Source organism: Dermochelys coriacea, chromosome 1 (assembly GCF_009764565.3).
Source record: "Dermochelys coriacea isolate rDerCor1 chromosome 1, rDerCor1.pri.v4, whole genome shotgun sequence".
Taxonomy (NCBI): Eukaryota; Metazoa; Chordata; order Testudines; family Dermochelyidae; genus Dermochelys; species Dermochelys coriacea.
The window spans coordinates 53,620,160-53,641,713 of record NC_050068.2 but is presented as its reverse complement, the minus strand read 5'-3'; the positions used below and the strand labels follow the sequence as shown (position 1 = coordinate 53,641,713).

The window sequence follows — 21,554 nt, the reverse complement described above, 5'->3', positions numbered from 1 at the left end:
TTACAGAGCATTGTGGACACTCAAACACGGGCTTGAAAACACCAAGTCCACAAGCCAGGGTAACACGGACCCAGGCTTAGTTTGCAGACATACCCTAAGGGTTGAGGGCCATCAGTTGTGAAAAGTTCACCCTGAGAGACGTTTCCGGCAATCAAGGGGTCAAGTCATAAATTACATAACACAGTAGAGGATGGGTAGGTACTTAATTCTGTGTTTGTTTCAGTGTTAGAAAGTGCTAGAAGAGGGTGGATGGGTCTTGAAAAATCATCAAAAAATGCATTACATAATTTATGGCCAGCCCCCATATGTCTACATCCAAAACTCAGCCCCAGAACCTGGAATTGGCCAGCACAGACCCCAGAAAAGTAGGCAGAGCCAGTTGGGGAGTGAGAGTTGTAAGACACTCAGGCAGAATCCCTTCTGGGATGCAGGGTCTTCGCTAGCACAGGGAGGGTGAACTGAGGTCACAAAGCAAAATAAAAAGTGACTAAGTAGAAATTTTATTGTTTCAAGCCTCCAGATTCCTTACTCAGTAAAAACTAGAATAGTTTGCCATGAATAGTTAGCTGGAAAGAACAAACCACTTGGAATTAAAAATGACAAATACAAGCACAGAAGGAACAATTTAATATCTTCTCTATTATAAATGGCATATTACACAAAATAAAAAAGTTACTGTAGCAGCAAAGAGAGCAGGGGTGACACAAATAACTGTCATACTCTCAAATAGGATTTATACAGTGCAACACTTTGAAAATTCTGTTTTGATTGTTTAACAACTATCACATTAAACATAAAAAAACCCCTTTGATTTCTGGTATGACCCTATATTTTTGACTTTTAAAATAGGAAAGCCTGATTTGTCATGTGGAAGATTATTTAAAGGTCTTCAGCAGAAATGTGTTTGTGCTTTTTATAACTCCTTTATGATGTGCAGAGAAGGCCTAAAAGTTTTTTTCCGCCTCTCTCCCCATTTCCCCCTGCAGCCCTTCCAATAAAAAGTTTATTTCTTGCTTGTTTTTTACATTAGAAGTTCAGGTTTTATTGATATTTGAAGACTCCATGAATGACTAGAGAACAGGCAAGATTATGACATTAAAGATGTCAAGTAAGTAAAAGCTGATTAAATAAGAGAGAAAAGTCATTTTTTGTGTGGTGTGCAAGTTTTGCTATAGTTAATGGATACATTACCCTCGTCTGTGCTTATTGTTACAATGGGACTCATGAGCTCTAGGCCTTCATTCCCATCTGAATTTACAGCACGAGCTGCACACTGGACCCGAGAGCCAGCTTGAAAATAAATGGAGTCCAGTGTGATTATCTTGGAGGAAGTGAAGAATGTATCAAAGTCAACCTCTCTCATGGGACTGGTCACACCGTCAGGGCCTGTAGGGGCACTAACCAGCCATCGGTATTGAGTCAGCGTGTTATTGATGTTCTCGCTGGCACATATTGAACCTGTCTTGTCATAGTCTGTATATTTAGGATTGCAAGCCTATGGAAAGAATCAGACAAGTTATAATGATCTTATTTATTTCACGATAAAGAGAGCAATTCCAGTAGTGAGAAAATGATCGGGAAATTCAGATAAGGCTTGGCTTTAGCCACTGTTACTCCTGGGGGAATTCTGTGCCTGCATGCACAGAATTTATGTCCCCCACAGATTTCTTTGCTTCCCCGCAGAAAAATGACTTTCTGATTGGGAAGCAAAGGAAAGCCGCAACAACGGTCATGTGACCCTCCCCAGCAGTATGTTTTGGGTAGCTGGCAGAGAGGTAAATCACTGTGGAGCAGGAGGCAGGACCGGGGAAGACACTTCTAGTGGCTCCTACCCTGTGCTGGGCTCAGCTGTTAGTCTTGGCTGGGCTCGGGAGGACGGGACTTCCTCTTCTTCTGCACAGCATCCGGGCTGGGTCAGACCCACCTCCAGATTTCTCCCCAGACTGCAGAAAGCTCTGCAAACTCTCCCCCTGCTTCCTGCACCCATTGCTCTTCAGCTGCAGGGGAAGGGATCCCTGTACAGGGAACTGCTCCCCCATCTGCCCAACCCCCATGCATCCAGACCTCCTCATACCCAGACCCTCCCGCCAAGCCTCACCCCACCCTGCCCCAAGAACCCCCCCCGATGAGCCCCATTCCCCCTGCACCTGGACCACCCCAACAAGCCACCCGCACCGGATCCTCACCTCACCGAGCCTCAACCAGCTGCACCAGGATCCACACCCCACTGAGCCGCACTTCTGAGCATTTGGAACTCCCTGCAGAGTCCCATTACTGTTGCACCCAGAACCCCTCAACAAGCCCCTGTGCATCCAGATCCCCTCCACACCCAGATCCCCCACTGAGCCACCCACACCCAGATTGCCCCACACAGAACCCTCTCAACCCACACCTGGATCCCCCCACACTAAGCCCCTCCACACTTGGATACTGCCAGTCTGAGCTTGCCTGCCCACCCCAGTGCACCTAGTATGGAGGGGCAGGGCCCTGGGATGTTTCTGGGACAGGCCAGGTCCTTGCACTTGTCAGGGTTGGGAGCAGCCTCACCGCTGAGTCAATGTACCGGGGGAGAGAGGGAGCTGCACAATTATCTCCCACTTTTGCACAGCCAGTGATCTGTGCTCCCCAATGCCATGCTGGAGCCTCCACATTTATGTGACAAATACAATTTGCAGACTTTTGCAGAATTTTAAAATATTGTGCGCAGAATTTTTAATTTTTTGGCACAGAATGCCCTTAGGAGTACACTGTGGAACAAAAGCACCAAATAAAACCTTATACCAAAAGTGCAAGTTATGGATGAAGAGCTAACTTGTGCTTTAATCACTCAACAGTCAGGAAACACAACAAAGAAGAATTTTAGTGCAGGGCAAATTTGAAAAAAATATATTTTAAGAATATCCTTTTAGCCACTTATTCTGCTTTATCTTTATAAAGTTATAATTGTGCTTATGGGATTCCAGTTTTGATCTGAAATACTGCATATAGGTCAAATTCAGACCTGGGTTATGCAGTCAGTGCATTCAGTGGAGTTGCTAAGTCTGATTTGGCTCTTTGATCCAAGTCTCCCAATGTTCAAATGGCATTGTGCACAGATGTGTAACAAAGTTGCATGAAAGCTTTTACTGTGATTTAGAAAAACCTTGTGTCTTGTGTAATGCATAACCTGTGAAGGTGCACATTGAAAAACTCTAAAGGGAGGTGCAGATGGATAGAATCCCGACTCAATGTATATAAATTTTAATCTCCACATTCAGTTTCCAAAAATTCAAACTCAGTGCACCAAGGATTACAGAGGACCCTGACCTAATTCACTGCACAGACTGGACAGTGCAATAAATTGACTTTAATGGTGGAGGAACAGAGACTGAATGAGACAAAGGCCATGAGGAAAAAATAGTGTGTAGTCACATAATTAAAGACACAGGACAAGGCCCTTGAGTCTGGCCAAGCTATGGTTGGCACAGGAAACAGGGGTAGGTGGGTGAAAGACGGCTTTCTGACCCTGTTCTTCCCCTAAAAGTTGATTTGACCTCCACCCAAGTTAGAGCAGCTTCTATCCTACAGCTTATACTTGCTTGTAATTTACAACAGCAGGGATTGCTGAAGTGCAGTACTTTCTCTGTCCACATTCCTTCCTGTCCCCCTAACACTCCCGCTGTTGGAGAGGTGTCTGAGGGGTGATGTAGATTTGGCTATACTCGCTCTGTGACATGTCCTATTAAAGGGGAATCCCCAACTGCACTGTTAAGGCAGATTTTGTGGTAGAAAAGGGCTGGATCAAGGTCTTAGAATCCAGCCTTGAATTTTAATGTATGCACACAAGACTCAAGTTTGTATGTGAAACATTCATTTTGGCAATTTGCTGACTTTTGAGTACTTCCCTTTGGAAGTATAACTTTTTTTAAAATTTATCTTTTTGCTATAAGTATGGTAGTAAACTCTTGCTTGTATACAGCTAATGGTGGAGGAAACTCTTTTAAAGTCAGATCCAAAAGAGTATTTAAATGTAATTTCTATTTTTAATATGTAAATTCCTGTATTTCACATTTGTTTCTTTTTTCAAAGATGATAAGTTTTCATATTATTTACCCAAGCATCTTGTATAAAGAAAATATAGTATCACGCACAGAATTGGCAGTGAACAACTTTTCATGGTGCATATCTTAATAAAAATGCTTTCTGGAGACATTTATTATCTATCATTAGTAACAAAAGTATTTGAAAACGGTGTTCTATTTTATAATAGCCCTTCACCACTTCCCTCAGGCAGTATACATTTCCATTGTTTCTTTGAAATCACCCACCTACTAGCTTTGTTCCCACTTCTCATCTTGATACTCACCGTGATACAGACAACAGGGTAGCCAGCAACAGGATCGGTTCTCTCTTTGGCTCTAGAAGTATCATCATATATCAAAAGAGAAGCAACCTGAGGGACTGAAGGAAAGGTGACATCCGCCATGCTGTTCATTTCTTCAATATACACAATGGCCTTGGCTGTCTGGCAATTAATACACAGAAACATAATTTTTTAGTGCAAATGTACAAAACCAAGACAACTCAATCTGAAGGTTGATCAGGAAATATTTCCTAGCAGCAGCAGCAGCATTTGTTAGCCTGCAGAATAGTATCCCAAGAGAAATGACAGAAGCACCATGGAAGCACTGGAAAATATAGCACAGGATGAGAAACAGAATGGCAACAAAATATTTGTATTTCTCAGAAGGATGAAGGCACGAGGCCTTCCATTTCCTGCCTCATTGTGTCCTTGAGCCACACAGCCATAATGGCATAACTTATCTCTATTGAATGCTGCAGCTTCACATGTCTGGTGGATCTGTGGTGTCTGTAGCTATATCTTTGCTGCCTGACAATAGGGAGCCAGGTGACAGTTCTTATTTACAATTTATGCAGGTGTGACACAGAGGCCCATTAGGGATTCTCTGTGTCAGAAGCTCGTCAGGCCAGACGTACTTCATAAACCTAACACACTGTCGTCATCATATATATCCATATAGCGGGATGTAACATATTTCAAAACTACTAACTGATTTATTAATATTCCTGTGCTGTGTACATGCAGGGTGTGTACAAAGGAATATGGATGAATGCTAGAATTATGTTCTTAAAATGTGTTTGGCAAGCAACACACAAGCACAGTCTGCCCTAGACAAAGGAATGTGGATTTGCTGGTCATCAGGCAAAGACAATGAAGAAACATTTACATAAATGGTAAACAAAGCCATCAATGTAGCAAGTGGAGGAGCTGGCCTCTCGCAAAGAGCTGAACCTCAAATGATAAGTAATTGAATCAAATAATTGTATACAATATTACTGTATTATAAAAGTGTATCAAGCAAGGTCTTTTATGAATGTTAACACCACATGGGAGAAACAGGTTTTCTCCCAGACAGAAGGGAAGGCAGCTATCTACCTGTCTCCAATGAAATTAAGCAAGAAGTGACCAAAAATAATGGAAGCCCACATTTATGGGAGGTCCACAAAAAGTGAAGAATGGTTCATGATGTCATCCTGAGTCTGGGGACAAAACAGTGAGTTTGGAAGATCTAAGGAGACAGAATAAGTCATCTTGGCCGCCGTCACTGGACAGACACAAGTGGCCAGAGCTCTTGTAAGATGAGAAAGATGGGTCTTTACAACCCAGGGGGTTGAAGTCTTTGGGAACTGAATATAGGTGAGAAACCTACTTCAGCAAAAAATATTTTGCCTGGGAAGAAAAAGGAACCAAGCTGTCTTGCCTTTGTCGAAGATGAGCAAGGGGATGGTCAGTCATATTGCTGGAGGGAGGTTTGATAAGAATCGTAACAAAACTAGTTTTGGTTCAAGATAAGTCTTGGTCACTAGAAAGCACTTTTTCACTTTTATTTGTTTGTAACAATTTCCAACTTTATCCCTTATACTTGAACTCACTTAAAAGCTCTCTCTTTTTGATTAAATAAACTCGTTTTACTTTCATTCTAAATCAACCCAGTGCTGTGTTTGACTTGAAGGGATTATTAACTCCAGTTAAAGCAACAAGCTGTCGTGCTTTGTCTCTTTAAAGGAGCAACAGACCTTATTACTCCTCTGAACATTCCACGAGAGGACTGGACATTTCAGGGCAGACAGTTTTGGGAAAATTCAGGGCTGGGAGTTTGTTGGGGTCACTTGGCTAGTAGCAATCAAGACTGATAGAGACCAGAGTGTGACTTTATTGTAACAAACATGCTATTGGCATCTGAGTTGCTGAAACAGGGTGGTTCTACACACAGATACTAAGTGCATGCTTGTACACTGACTGAGAGCATCCAGACAGGGAGCTACAACAGCAGAGCATTTTAAGGCAAGCAGGGCTACAGGACAAGCAGTGACACAACCTTTCACTGGTCTGGGTTGAATCCCACAATGTGACAACTGCTTAAGAGGCTAAATAGTATTACAGATGTTGCACTTCTAAGTCATGAATATGGAGAATCAGAGAAGGAAAGTATTAGTGTTAAATGCAGACAGAATGTATTAATAGATAAGACTGCTACTACTGCAGTTCAAGCAACAAGTATAGCAATAACAGAACTATTATAGCAAAAGTTACATTTAATACATGTGTAGGCAGTTTGTTGTTATTACAGGACCCATGGTACTTCCACAGCTTCCACCACAGATGTCAGAAAGATCCTGTCAGTCAGTGTTTCCAAGATGATGATAGTTACTGAGAACTATCCTGATAAAGAAAAGTAATTTGCAAGGAGGTAGTATAGATATTTATTCAGCCACGGTGGTGAATTATTTTGGATGGAAATTTTAGGCTCTTCATTATAACCCAGCTGAAGAACAAGGCTACTAGAATAATAGCTATAAGAGGTCTGCCAGATTATGCTGTTGAATAGTTTGTGTTACCTGTATCTCTGCCACCATGTTCTCATCAGGCTTCAGGTGAACAGTGAAGGCCTCTCTCATCTCCCTAATGCCATCAAAAAGAACCTCAATCTCCACAATGTGCTGTGTTTCACCCTCCTTAAACTCTATTTCTAAAAAACACAATAACACATTTTAAAAATAAATCTGCTGTTCACAATAGTCAGGCTGCTGATCTATTCTATTCTGGCATGACAGAGAGAGCTACAAAAGTTAACACTTGTCTTGCAAATTACACATGTGCTTGTGACTTGAAAAAACTAGTTTACATTATCCAAACACAATCAATAATTAATTAATTAATTAAATGTGTACTAACTGGGCCATCTTATTTCCTGTGTAAGGGCCAAGAAAATACTAATCTTGTGGAGTTTCCCTGGGATAATCCAGTCAGGGATACAAGGTTTGCCCCTACTGCTTAATGGGCTGGACTCTTTAAATCCACAGATGTTGTGAAATCCATGGGGAAATCCTCTGGATCACAGAACACTTGCAAAGGGCAGGGGATTTTGGGCAGAGGCACAGTGTTCTGTTCCTGTGTCTTCTGTGGAACATGTTTCCCTCAGAAGTCAGACCACACTCTGTTGGTTTACAGCACAGAGGCAGAAGCAAGCGCAGAGTAAGGCTTACAGTCGGTGTCAGCTGACACTACAAGTTCCTGTGGATCTGAGGAGGGATGAGTGAAACTCTTATGTGAAGGAAACATATCCCACTCAGCAACTGGAATGGGACATTTCTTATTTGGACAGTTTTCTTTCTGTTAACAGCTTCTTTTCTCATTCATCACTGGGTAATGGGTAACTACTTCCCACCTATGGAAATCTGAGGGGGTCCAGTGTTCTTGCTGGAGGCTCCAGGACCAAATCCTGCCCTTCCCCTTAGGCCACCAGAAGAGTTCTTCCAAAGTTATTCCAACACCTACTTATTAGCATCCGGTCATTTCCCAGACCACCAGGATGGGTGGAATGAGGAGAGAAACTGGTAGCAGAAAGGAAATTTTCAGCTAAGAAATTTCTCATTGTGCTGCACAGCTTCTCTCCTCACTCTTTTCATGGGAAGTGGCAAGCAGTGAATTACAGAAAGAAAGAAGCAAAGGATAAGCAGAGTTTTTAAATTGTTATTAGAGTAGGATAATAGGTGCAAATAGAAGTCTTACCCCATAATATAGAGTAAGAACTTCGTATATTAAAGAATTATTTGGAACCAACCCAGCAACGTGTTCCTGCCAATAGACATCTCTGCAGAGGAATGGAAACCTACTTTGTAAATCTTCCCCAGATGAGGCTCATATCCTTTTCCGCATGATGATCCTAGGGAGCTTGTAGAGGGAGCCTTGACTCAATCTCAACAAATAATTTCTCAGTTGCTTAGCATGGCAACTGGTGCAGTATTTTAACATCTTGCCTGCAGCAATGCTGAGATCCTAAGGCCTTGGTATTTTGGATAGAACGAGATGAACAGGGTACAAGTGATGGCATGTGTACTCCATATGCTTGAAATATCCCTTTACAAATCCATTTATGCCACCACCTTCCACAGGAGTACTAAAGACTGAAACAAAATGATGGGAGAACTAATTTCCAGGAATTGTGGAAAGAAGAACTTACCTAAAACAGAAAGGTTTCTGGAGCTATAAGAATAAGTTATTCCTCATTGCAACAGCTACTCCGGTGGGAATTCTGAACCACTGCATGTTCCCCCACAGATTTCTTTGCTTCCCTGCAGAAAGTGACGGGGCAGCAAAGGGAAGCTACATGAGGTTGGGGGGGGCTTGGAGATGTGCCTGGATATATTTTGTGGGGACACTGCTCCCCAACAGAAGCGAGGCATGGGGGGCACACACGCAGAGCTGCCCGACTGAAAGAGGGTGCCACTTGGCTCTGCTGACTTTGCAGCTGGACGCCGCCTCCTGGATTCCAGTGCCTGTCGTGCTCGCCTTCTATGTGCTGGGAGCCATCCTGTTTTCTGTACAACAGTGAGTGCCCGTGGTGGGGCAGGGCAATGGGGGTAGGGTGGGGCTGAGAAAAAGAGGCAGTGGTGAAGGAAGGGGGTGGGACTGGGGAGGGGATGGGCAGGGGGCAGTGGGGAAGAGGGATGGGATGGGGAAGAAAAGAGGATAGAGGATTTGAAGGGGGAGGTGAACAGGAACCCAGCATGAACCTTGGCAGCAGCTGTAGCTAGGGCTCCCCCATTAAATAGGCCCATAGACCCCCCCATCATGAGGAGCCCCAACTTTCCTGCACCTACACCATTCCATGAGCCCTCCGGACACCCACCTCACTGAGCGCAAACCAGCTGCAACTGGCCCCTACCTCCCCTGTACCTGGATCCCACTACTGAGCTCCCCACACCCCGATGCCCCTGATGAGCCCCAACCATCTTCACCTGGACCCCTCTGCAGAGTCCCATTGTCCTGCACCCGGAACCCCACCATGAGCCTTTCTGCATCCACATCCCCCACTGAGCTGCCTGCACAAGACTGCCCCACACAGAAACCTCTTGCCCTACACGTGGATCCCCCTCACACTAAGACCCTCTATATTTGGATCCGGCTGGGCTGAGCCTGCCTGCCCACACCTGGTGCGCCTAGAGCAGAGAGGCAGGGCCCCAGTGTGTTTCTGGGGCAGATCTGGCCCTTGCACTGAGTCAGGGTTGGGTGCAGCCTTGCTGCCATGTCTCTGTCCCGTGGAGATGGGGGGCTGCACGGTGATCTCCCACCTCCATGCAGCTAGTGGCCTGTGCTCCTCACTGCTATGCTGGAGCCTCCACATTTATTTACTGACAAATAAAATTTGCAGAATTTTGAAGAATTTTTAAACAGTGTGCACAGAATTTTTAGTTTTTTGGAGCAGAATTTTTAGTATTTTTGGCACAGAATTCCCTCAGGAGTAAACAGCAGTATGGTTCTTGTATGGATAGAGGAACTAATTCCAAACCTTGTCTTGTTGAGGCAGTGGTGACTAGAAAGGCCAGCCACAGGTTTAATCTGTCACTCTAATTATTCTTGATATCTGATGATCATCTGATGAGGAGAGAGAGAGATCTCTGCCTAACTAGGGCTGTTATGCCCTTTTCTGTGGTGTTTGGCTGTAGGATTCCAATCAGCCATCCTACAGTAGAAACTCTAGAGTGGCTAAGATCACAAGAACTGTGGTGGTTGCTATTATTTATATTCTGGTGGCATTGGGAGGCCAAGGCCACATTGCGTAGGGCACTGTACAACAAGAGGCAGTTTGTACAAAGAGTTTTCTGTTTCCCCTTGCACCAGAAATGTAAATTTGACCAGATCAGCAACTGAAATTTCTGGGTTGAGTTTTGCCTGCATATCAAAAAAGTACTGATGAGACCAACTGAAAAACTCTGTTAAACCACACTTCTCTTCCATTAACCGGCTGTTACTGTAGGTCATCAGATGAAGGATGATGAAGGAGTCCCTGCTTTAAGTGGTCTGGTGTTTTCTGCAGGTGCAATGTCTATTCCTTGGTTGTCTATTAAGTCTGAAGTGCCTTCTGGGCCACTGGAGGAGTAGGAGAAGGATTTCAGCTCTCTCTTTCCCTTCTCAGGTCATTATTTCCACTGCTGAGGAGAAGCTGTGACCTCTGTTTACTCCCTAGTTTTGAAAGAATATAGACACTCCTGCTTCAATAATAAGCCAGCCTCTAATGGGAGGTAGAAGGAGACTTCCATGACTGCTCTCTACATGGTTTCTTCCACCTTCTTCTGAAGTAACTTGTACTGGTACTGTCATAGAGATGACAATGGACTCGATGGACCCACTGGTCCAAACCCATGTGGCCATGTCTCTGTTTTTGTTCAGATATGCAGTTAGAGCTGTAGAAGTGAATAGTACAAGTTGCTGCCTTACAAAGGGGGCACCTGATTTTGCTTTTTTCAGTCCCAAACTCTCTGAAGTTTGTAAGACTTTCCCCTGAGACGGTTGTGAGGGGAGTTCCCCTCTCTGTGGGAATCCTTACACTCTGAGCTTCTCATTGTGGAATCATGGCTTCTGGAGGGGGTTGAGGCCTTACATGCCTGCCTGACTCAAAGTCAACCCCTGGTAGTGAGAAGTCCAATAGCTTGTGGTAGCCAGGCATAACTCACTCTCTCCAGCCTGTGCCCTGGCAATGTGAGGGTTGATGGCTTGTGGCGTCAGGGCATAGCTCCCTCTCTCAAGCCCATATCCCATCATAGTAAGGTTCGACAGCTTGGGGAGGCAGCAGGGCACAGTTTGCTCCCTCTTGGACTTGGCTCAATGCTTGCAGGGCTTCTCTGCTGCTGCAGTGGGAAGCAGACACAGCCCACTTGAGAGGTGCTGTACTGAAGAAGACAGAAGATTAGAACCTCAGTAGTCCATTGATTCCTCACCTCAGGAAAGGGGAAGAGGTGCTTGAAGCTTAAATGAAGTCAGTACTGCATGAAAACAAATAAGAATTAAAGTCATAAAACAAATGGTCTGAAGAAACTGAACTGCCATCTTGTTCCACTGCTGGAGGCAGAAAAATTCAGTGGATTGAGCTAAAAGACAAAGCCTAGTTCCAGAGCCCCCAACAACAACACTGGATTGCCGCTGAATTCCACAGGTGGGAGGCACTATCCACTAGTGATGAGTGAGGAAAGCAGCTGTGCCACCACAAAATGACTATGGAACTGTTTTCCAGAAGCAATTGGAATGCCCACAGACCTCTGCACCTTCACAATGAAATCTAACCACCGCTTGAAACTTGCCATCATGAGCCTAATTCATTCCTAGTGTAAACCCACTGATTTCCCTATAACAGAGTTACATCAGGGATTAATTTGTTTCATTATGGCTATGGCACCATCAGAATGGCTACATGATTCCCAAGCAGAGTTTTGTCTGAGGTGAAAAATGGCTGCAGGAAACTATCCTAGGCCTTCAAAGCAGAATGCTAAAGGAGATTAATCTGTTTATCTGTATGAACATTAATAAACAAAGTTGATTAAAAAACTGAAGTATTTTGACGTTAAGAGTTAACACAAAGGATTCATATTTCTCTTTTATTAGCCTGGAGGTTTATTTCAGGTAAGTTTCCAGGATGTCTGTGGCCCTCTGGGCACCATAGCCCTGGAACTGAACAGAAATCCTGAGGAGGTGCACATTCTCTGAGGAGGCCACCCAGGGCTTGTCTGGCTGCCACAACCGTTGCTTCCCTTTGTACAGAGACTATGACTCTGCCCCCTAAATGGAGCATGGGGAATCACTTTATGGAGGGACTGAGTAATAATTGTCTCAGTGAGGTGTCCAAATACTTCCCTGGCTGACTGATGTCCAGAGAGTTTGTCCAGGCCACACAGGCTGTAGAATACTATTCTCATTTTACAGCTCTGAAATGGAGCTGTCAGCTGGAGAGCAGAGAATGGGAACAAGATCATGTACATCAGAAGGGAGGGTAGCTAAGAGTATCCCAGCAACATGCTCATTTCCCAGAAGATTGCTGGCCTATACCCCATCCCCAGCCCTTCTGTCTACTAGAGGTTCATGGAAGTTACTATAACCCTAACGCTGCACTAATCTCATCATGACCTATAAGGATGTAGAAGAGAACCAGGTTTAGGGCTGTTTGGGATTGTTCTCTGCTCCCCGCTTCTTTCCAAGCATGGAGTGAGTTGCCTCCACCATCCTTTACACATCAGATCTGACAGTCTTCAAGGTGAGTCAGCTACGTGAACAGCCAGGTTATGTGACCCTCTGAATCATATTTGACACTTATGGCCACGTAAACTGGATCAGATAAGCTACAGACAGATTATGTGCTTCCCAGCTGCTGCCTATTTCTAGTAATTTTCTTCTTTACTCCAATGCATATTTCCAGTTATTTCCCAAGGCATTGGTATTGTATACAAATTATCCATATAATCCTGATTTTAGGTCCTTTTACCTCATTTTGCCCTTTGTCTTTCCTGCTGAAATATGAAAAGCACACCTATGAGATGCAGCATTAGGTTACTAACTCAGCGTATTTTCTAGTTTATTTATCAGTTATTGCTTCTGGGTTAACTTTGTTGGTATAATTCTCATACAAAATTCCAATATAAAAGTTTTACTTCCTTTGAGTTTTTATTCTGTGAGTAGGACATAGGGGAAAGCATTTCACATCGCTGAATATTTACTTCAGAATCAGTAATGCTTTCTTTTAAAAACATTCATATGCTGGATTACTCTCCGAATTACTGAGAATACACTGCAACTCCAAATTGTTGGAAGATAAAGAATATGAAATTCCATTCCTGTGGCCTTATTAATCCCAAAGGCAAAAGGCACTAACGAAGGCAGCTAAAAAGTATTAAAAGCTTAAAAGTTCACAATGCCTTTTCCCCCTTTAAATACTGTACAATTGTGGCTGAAATAATCAATAGGATGTGATATCGATCTGACTGACAGCCGGAGAGTCTTTTCATACCTTCTGACACGGGGTGGTAGTCTTCTCCAGAGGTGGCAGAGCCATCCTTTGTGTGAACCCTCACAATGGAAACCTTTGAAGTGTCTCCCAGACGAAGCACTGGAATTTTTACAACCACCAGCTGTCCTGTATCTTTTGGTTCACTGACACTAAATTTGGTCTCACCAAACTTAATAATGGCTTCTGTAATAATAGAAAAAAGTGTTTAATAGTATGCACAAAAGAGCTTTTAAATACCAAAATTAAAATGATACTTGTTGGGTCAAAAATAACTCCTCACTGTCTGCATGATCTCTGATCCTTATCAGGGTTTCATTTTGTTCACCAATAGAAGCACCATAGGAGGAATCACTTCTTGGAGAGCCAAGAACCAGACGCAGCTCCTCCTCTTCTTCATGGAGAGAGTCGTCCACAAGCATGAGGGTGCAAGGTTTCTCAGTCTCACCTGGAATCATCATGCAGAAAGTAACATCATGCAGAACTTAAAATTGTTTCTAGATGTATTACAGGCATTTCTCTCAAGCTTTAGGATCCACAAGTCAATTCTATTGGTCAAAGCACCTATACTGGCCCTATATAAGTAAATAACTAATGGAAGTAATAGCAATAGCAGCAGCAGCAACGTTTTTATTTACCATAATAGTGAGACTGGGTATTTACATAGTTGTACAGCTAATATCTCACAACTGTGAGAGGTAGAAGAGTATTATCCTCATTTTCAGAGGTGAAAAATGAGAAACAGGAAGGTTCAAGACCAAATTTTAAAGAACAGTCTCTAATTTTGGGTACTTTAATTTATGGCAGCCCAATTGATTTTCATATCACTCTCAGTTCCCACTGATTCCAATGGGAGAAGTGGATGCCTATCACCTTGGAAGATCAGTAGCAACGTGTCTCAAGTTGAACAATCAGAAAACAATGTGCATAAAATTAGTTGATTCAAGCCCATTTAGAACAGTGGCTCTCAACCTTTCCAGACCCCTTTCAGGAGTCTGATAGTTTGATAGTAACCTAAGTTTTTCACCTCACTTGAAAACTACTTGCTTACAAAAACAGACATAAAAATACAAAAGTGTCACAGCACACTATTACTGCAAAATTGCTTACTTTCTCACTTTTACCATATAATTATAAAATAAATCAATTAGAATATAAATATTGTACTTACATTTCAGTGTATAGTATATGGATCAGCATAAACAAGTCATTGTCTGTATGAAAGTTTAGTTTGTACTAACTTCGCTAGTTCTTTTTCTGTGGCCTGTTGTAAAACTAGCAAAAAAGAAAAGGAGTACTTGTGGCACCTTAGAGACTAACAAATTTATTTGAGCATAAGCTTTCATGAGCTACAGCTCGCTTCATCGGATGCATCTCTAAGTCTCTAAGGTGCCACAAGTACTCCTTTTCTTTTTTGCGAATACAGACTAACACGGCTGCTACTCTGAAACTTGTAAAACTAGGTATCCCTGCATCTTGGCTAATAGCCATTGATGGACCTATCCTCCATGAATTTATCTAGTTCTTTTTTGAACCTTGTTATAGTCTTGGCCTTCACAACATCCTCTGGCAAGGAGTTCCACAGGTTGACTATGTGTCCCTAGCCTCTGTTTGCCAGAAGCTGGGAATGAGCGACAGAGAATGGATCACTTAATGATTACCTGGTCTGTTCATTCCCTCTGGGGCACCTGGCATTGGCCATTGTTGGAAGACAGGATACTGGGCTAGATGGAACTTTGGTCTGACCCAGTATGGCCGTTCTTATGTTATCTTCCTTTAGTTGTCTCTTTTCCAAGCTGAAAAGTCCCAGTCTTATTAACCTCTCCTCATATGGAAGCTGTTTCATACCCCTAATCATTTTTGTAGCCCTTTTCAGAACCTTTTGCAATTACAAGATATCTTTTTTGAGATGGGGCAATCACATCTGCACTCAGTATTCAAGATATGGGCATACCATGGATTTATTTAGAGGCAATATGATATTTTCTGTTTTACCAGCTATTCTTTCTTAATCATTCCCAACATTCTGTTAGCTTTTTTGACTGCTGCTGCACATTGAGTGGATGTCTTCAGAGAACTATCCACAATGATTCCAAGATCTCTTTCTTCAGTGGTAACAGCTAATTTAGACTCCATCATTTTATATGTATAGTTGGGATTATGTTTTCCAATGTGCATTACTTTGCATTTATCAATATTGAATTTCATCTGCCTTTTTGTTTCCCAGACACCCAGTTTTGTGAGATCCCTTGGTAACTCATCACAGTCTGCTTTGGACTTAATTATCTTGAGGAGTTTCGTATCATCTGCAAATTTTGCCACCTCATTGTTTACCATTTTTTCCAGATCATTTATGAATATATTGAATAGGACTGGTCCCAGTACAGAGCCTTGGAGGACATCACTATTTACCTCTTTCCATTCTGAAAACTGACCATTTATTCCTACCCTTTGTTTCCTATCTTTTAACAGTTACTCATCCATTAGAGGACCTTCCCTCTTATTCCATAAGAGGGAGGTCCTCTCCATCATAAGATTTACATATAGTGGAAAAAACTTGTTCAGGGCTTGGGAAAAAACCAGAAGTTAAAAATGTGAGCGTATAAAAATGTGGACACAAGAAACTGTTCTCCAGTCAAGCAAAAGGAGGTTTGGATTGATAACCACCAAGAGGTACTCAAGCAATCTTTCCCTCAAAGGAGAAGTAATACCCAATTTCCTCATGTTCCTTCTTTGGGTTCAACATTTTGAGTCACCCAGGCAGACTGAGAAAGAAGAAATAAGCAGGAAGGAGGAGAAACATCAGACAGCAATAATTAACTTAGCTGTGTCCCTATGCAATGTTAAAAGGCGTTTACCCATTCCAGCGACAGATAGCTGGATTTGCTGATGGTCTGCCTAATGGGGCCACAGCTTCTGGGGGTTTCCTCTGTGATATCACCTGCTATCCAGATCTGCCTGCAGCAAAGCAATGGGATCCATCTGTTAGGATGAGTGGTTGCGTCTTAGCAAAAGGATATCCCTTGTGTCTCTATAGATGATCCCCCTCGAGTTCAGGATTAAGGCAGGATGATGTGAGGAATATTGTACTGCCTCTGCTCATGCTCTACCTATTCTGTAGAGAGAGAGCTTTGCTCCCCCAAGCAGTCCCTATGTCCCTTGCTATGAGAAAAAACTCACATGCTTTAAAGCAAAACCAACTCTGATAGAATATGCCAGGATTCTAACAAAGAACTGTAGCTTACCAGGAAGGAAAGTGATGATGGAATCGTCAGTGTTAGGACGTTCTTCAAAGTCCATCATTACCTGGGCTGAACCCTGCCGACTATAGCAGCGCACTGTAGATGCGTAGCGGATATCCCCGCTCCTATATATCATGGCGGAAATCTGTCCATCATTTTCATTGCCCATGTACATAGGTTCTTTAAACTGCATCTTAGGCACTAGACAGACACATACAAAGGAAGGAATAAAATATCAAAAATGATCAGTTCCTAGAGCCACTGCTTTTAAGATGATGGTGTTATGTGCCATGTTATATATGCTTATGATATGGCAGACTCCTCACCAGGTAGCAACTGATTTATTTAGCACATTTCCCACAATTCAAAGAGTGAAATCTTGGGCTGACTGATGTCAATGGAAAAATGTCCACTGACTTCAGTGGGTCCAAGATTTCACCACAATTGCTTTACAGAACTACAAGCTATGGCCCTGATTTTGATCTCACACTGGTATAAATCAGGAATATTACAACTTATGTCTATGAATTACAACTAGCAAATATAAAACTAATATAAATGTATTTATCTTCAGGCCTTATGTACATTTTCTACATTCCCCATGGTTTTAGGAAAATATATGAGAAATTATAGCCAGCCGAAAGTATATGTAGACCGGTAAGTGCCCAGAAATTTTATAATGACCACAAGTGGTCAGGATTTTACACCTCATCCAAAAGATCACAACTTCAGCAATATAGTGTTTCCAAACACCATGCCTGGACACTGGTTCCATATGCACTCAGAAGGAAGAACACAATCTATTGCATTGCAAGCATCATTTTTCCTCCTGTGAAAATAAATAATACTTACAATCAGAGACTGAGTCATTGATGAAGATGGTAGCTTTGCTTGGTTCTCCAAGGATAGCATTCATGGGCATTCGCAGCACAAGTTCAAACTTCTCAGTTCCTTCTAATACTGGCTGTCCAAGGTCATCGAGAATGATCACACGGAAAGTCTGCATGTTGACTCCAGGGGCAAAATCCAAATTACGACTGATGCCTACGTAGTCTACCCCAGCTACACAAAGAAACAACATAAAACTGAATACATTGATGGAACTGTTTTTCACAGCATTTAGTTAAAGAAAATAAGGGATCTAAAGTCAGGAAGTCGATGATAGTAACTCATAAAAATGTAATTATCTCTTTCTTTTATTGTCAAGAAGTACTTTTTACTTTATCATTTAAAACTCTATAGAACTTTTGCAGTCATGCAAAGCAAAAAGCTTCTTACCTAGAAGGGATTTGGAGCAGGCCTGATTCTAACCTCACTTACCCTGTTGAAAATCAGGAACACCACCATTTAAGTGAATGGAGCTATAGTGATGTAAAACTTTTGTAAGTGAGACGCAAACTATAGTTTGGGACCAACCAAAGTGTTCTGGGAGAAACTATTTAACAGTTTATCCAGTAAGTGAAGACCAAAAACACAGTCTGGCTGTAAACTCCTATAATGCTGTATGCTTTTCTGGAACAAAAAGGCATTCAATATTTAGGGTGAGGTAAACCCAACAGATCATATAAAATAATATTTAAGAAATGAAGTAAATGGGCATTCTTTTTAGACATCTTAATAATCTCATTTTCCAAGAGAAAGCACAAAAATGTGGAAAGGCATACTAATAATAAACCAAGACTCTATGTCTTCCTGTCATGGACATCATAACAAGAAGGCTTATGACAACTAAGAGTATTTTAAAATTATATCAGTAATTAAACACTAATGTCTGTTCATGCTCAATGTAACCATCTAGGAAAAATATTTGGACTCTTCATGACTTCTCCACATCAAAAGAACCCTTTAGCATAACCCTCTAGCCATGTTTTAGAAACAGACTAAGTACAGTATGTCTCCAGCTCCAGATACCAATTTGGAACTTGATCCTTTCAGCATGTGGATGAAGGCTCTGAGGGTATGTGTGCATGTGGAGCCGGGGGTATGACTCCTAGCTTACACAGACATACTCACATTAACTCTCCTGGAGCTGGCACACTAAAAACATTGGTGAGCTGGGGTAGCAGTGGGCAGTGGGGGAGCGGCGGCATGGGCTAGTTGTGCTGAGTACCTACCTACCTAACTGGCCCCCTGGGTATGTACTCGGGGCAACAAGCCCGTGGTGCCACTCACAGCTGCCTGTACTGCCACACCTGCACTACTATTTTTAGTCTGCTAACTCTCCTCGAATTAGCAAATGAGTGCGTCTGTGTGAGCCGGGAATCATTCCCCTAGCTCCAAGGGTAGACACAGACTAAGTATAATAAGCTGAGGACAGAAAGAACTGCAGGCTGGTGGGCTGGCAAGAACTCTGTGCCTAGCATGTATTGGGAGGCAATGAGCAACTGAATGTGAGAGATAATAATTTGTGGGAACCATTGGAAGGCTGGAGCTCATAATTTGCCCTTGCTTCCATTTCCATCTAAGGGCAGCTCTTAAACACATTTGAATAAGCTCTTACTTCAGCTTAGCAGTAGGAATAACTGTGATATCTAAAAATGGGCCATGTGCATCTCAAACAGATCATGGGAAATACTGAGCAGCTTCAATGTTTAATTAAATTAATGGTAGCTGAGGGAAGCCAGCACCTTCCAGGATAAAGCCCATGGTTTCCATTTATCAGTTTTCATTTCAACACCTGTCCATGACCATTCTCTGTTCCTTATCATGCTCACTTTTCCCCTTACTTACTAGCATGCAGTTCAGTGTGGGCACAGAGGTCTCATCATATTTCTGAACGTCACACACTATGGAGAAGCCTCCGTCTGAAGGTTCAGAGCAAACACCAAGTGTGGCATGCCTAGCCTTGTGGCTCTCTGAGCCACTTCTGGGCCTAAACCAGAAGCCTTCAGGATTGAATCCACACTGGATGTACCAGTGCTCCATGTTAAGACATATTAAGGAAAAATGACAAAAGCAAAATGATCACTCACCCTCTGCAGTTATTGGTTCAGTTTTGCGAGACCTCACTGTAACAGTAGCAGCTTTGGACAAATCAGTTCCAGTTCTCCAGACATGCACCTCAACAAAGCCAGCACTCTCATCAACATAGTATTCAACATCTCCAAAGTAGAAGGATGGTTCTGGTAAAAAGGTTAAAGTAATTGAAAATTATTAAAGTTTGCTCCTTACCAGATAACCTACTTTTAAGCATATATAAAAAAATTAAAAATAAATACAAGAGGAAGAATGGTCCAGTGGTTAAGGGCAGGGACTCAGCAGTCTAGGGTTCAATTCCCTGTTCCACCTCTGTAATCTTGAGACGTCTCTCTGTTCCTCAGTTCTCCATCTGTAAAATGGGGATGGCAACATTTCTCTACTTCAAAGGGGGACTGTGAGGATGAATACATTAATGATTATAAGGTGCTCAGAAAAATGTGAATGTAAGTATGGTAGGCAGACAGAAACAAAAGAAGGAAAACAACATAATGTAGAAAAATATACCAGATGGACTGTCTCCACAAAGCCTGCAAAACATAAACCACAGTTAATCTACCTAGACACTTCTTCAAATTTCTTATAAAACTCCACCTCTTCCACCAAGTCTAAATCTACAGGTCAGATCTAGGTGCAACTCTTTCTTTTTAATTGATCTGCATCTCTTCGTGCCTTTGATAAGGTCTTCCTGGTAAGTGATTTTGTTCTTTGTTTTCAGTTTAGTATATTTTATTTACATGCTGTGTTCTTTATGGTGCACATATTTATGATCCTATAGAAGTAAATAAAATATTTACATAGACTCCCACTAGTTGTCATTCATTGTAGACACTTTCATTAGTGTTGAAGAGACCTAATGCTCTTACAGATTCTCCCCTCCACTATATTTAGTCTTGGAAGGATTAAATTTTTGTTGGTAAATGTTGGTAAACATCCATTTCACCGCACACACAGAAACTGATGAAAAAATACTTCCATCAATAATTAAAATTTACAGATAGGCAAAGTAAAAAAATTGTTGCTTGAGAACTTATTAGATTTTGACTTAAGGATTTTGACTTTATATATTTTAACATGTGATGCTGACAACTTGTATTTTAAAGATTACAAAAGCTTTATTTTTCTGAATAGCAACATCTACCATCATTAAATAATTGCTGTCTGATCCCACCAGTAATTTCCTGCCATTGTGAAAGTTTAAATAGATAAAGATGAAAAAAACCATGTAAATAAACATTGCTATTATCCATCAAAATTATAAAAAAGTAAAAATTAAACACTGCCAGTCCCGACTATAATCTACACAAAGAAAAACACATTAAAATAAGCAAATAAATATGAAAATCATAGCCTATTTATCACTACTTTGAACTTTCATGACCTATCATTGCCAGCCATTTTGCTTTTGCATATCTCCCCAATTCCTTTCTAATACATTTACTTTAATGTGCTATCAACACAAACTGGATTTCACATGTTCTGGGGATGCATTCCACTTAGCATACTAAATCCTAAAAACCTGCAAAATTTAAAATTGATACTGTGGGGGCTTAAAGAAAAAACACTAGATATACTGAGTCTTTTCTTAAGCTATCTCAAAATGGGGGTGGGGAGGAATCCACCCAGAGTGCCCACAATTAGGAACGTACATTTGTTCCAATGGTAAAACATTCAGACATGCTTATCTGACTTGCATAATCACAGGTTTCAGAGTAGCAGCCGTATTAGTCTGTATTCGCAAAAAGAAAAGGAGTACTTGTGGCACCTTAGAGACTAACAAATTTATTAGAGCATAAGCTTTCGTGAGCTACAGCTCACTTCATCGGATGCATTTGGTGGAAAAAACAGAGGAGAGATTTATATACACACACACAGAGAACATGAAACAATGGGTTTATCATACACACTGTAAGGAGAGTGATCACTTAAGATAAGCCATCACCAACAGCAGGGGGGGGAAGGAGGAAAACCTTTCATGGTGACAAGCAGGTAGGCTAAT

The 21,554-nt window shown here is 42.0% G+C and overlaps 1 protein-coding gene across 1 annotated transcript in view; it reads right to left on the bottom strand.

Moving 5' to 3' along the window:
• Window positions 1-21,554, bottom strand: part of FREM2 (FRAS1 related extracellular matrix 2) — a 212,164-nt gene that overhangs the window by 40,500 nt on the left and 150,110 nt on the right. The window contains exons 7-14 of the mRNA XM_038386548.2: window positions 19,552-19,701; window positions 17,432-17,641; window positions 16,583-16,780; window positions 13,621-13,785; window positions 13,341-13,523; window positions 6,901-7,031; window positions 4,346-4,504; window positions 1,192-1,495 (exon numbers count right to left, since the gene is read on the bottom strand). Coding sequence (XP_038242476.1) covers window positions 1,192-1,495; window positions 4,346-4,504; window positions 6,901-7,031; window positions 13,341-13,523; window positions 13,621-13,785; window positions 16,583-16,780; window positions 17,432-17,641; window positions 19,552-19,701 — 1,500 coding nt within the window. The remainder of the gene's footprint in view (window positions 1-1,191; window positions 1,496-4,345; window positions 4,505-6,900; window positions 7,032-13,340; window positions 13,524-13,620; window positions 13,786-16,582; window positions 16,781-17,431; window positions 17,642-19,551; window positions 19,702-21,554) is intronic.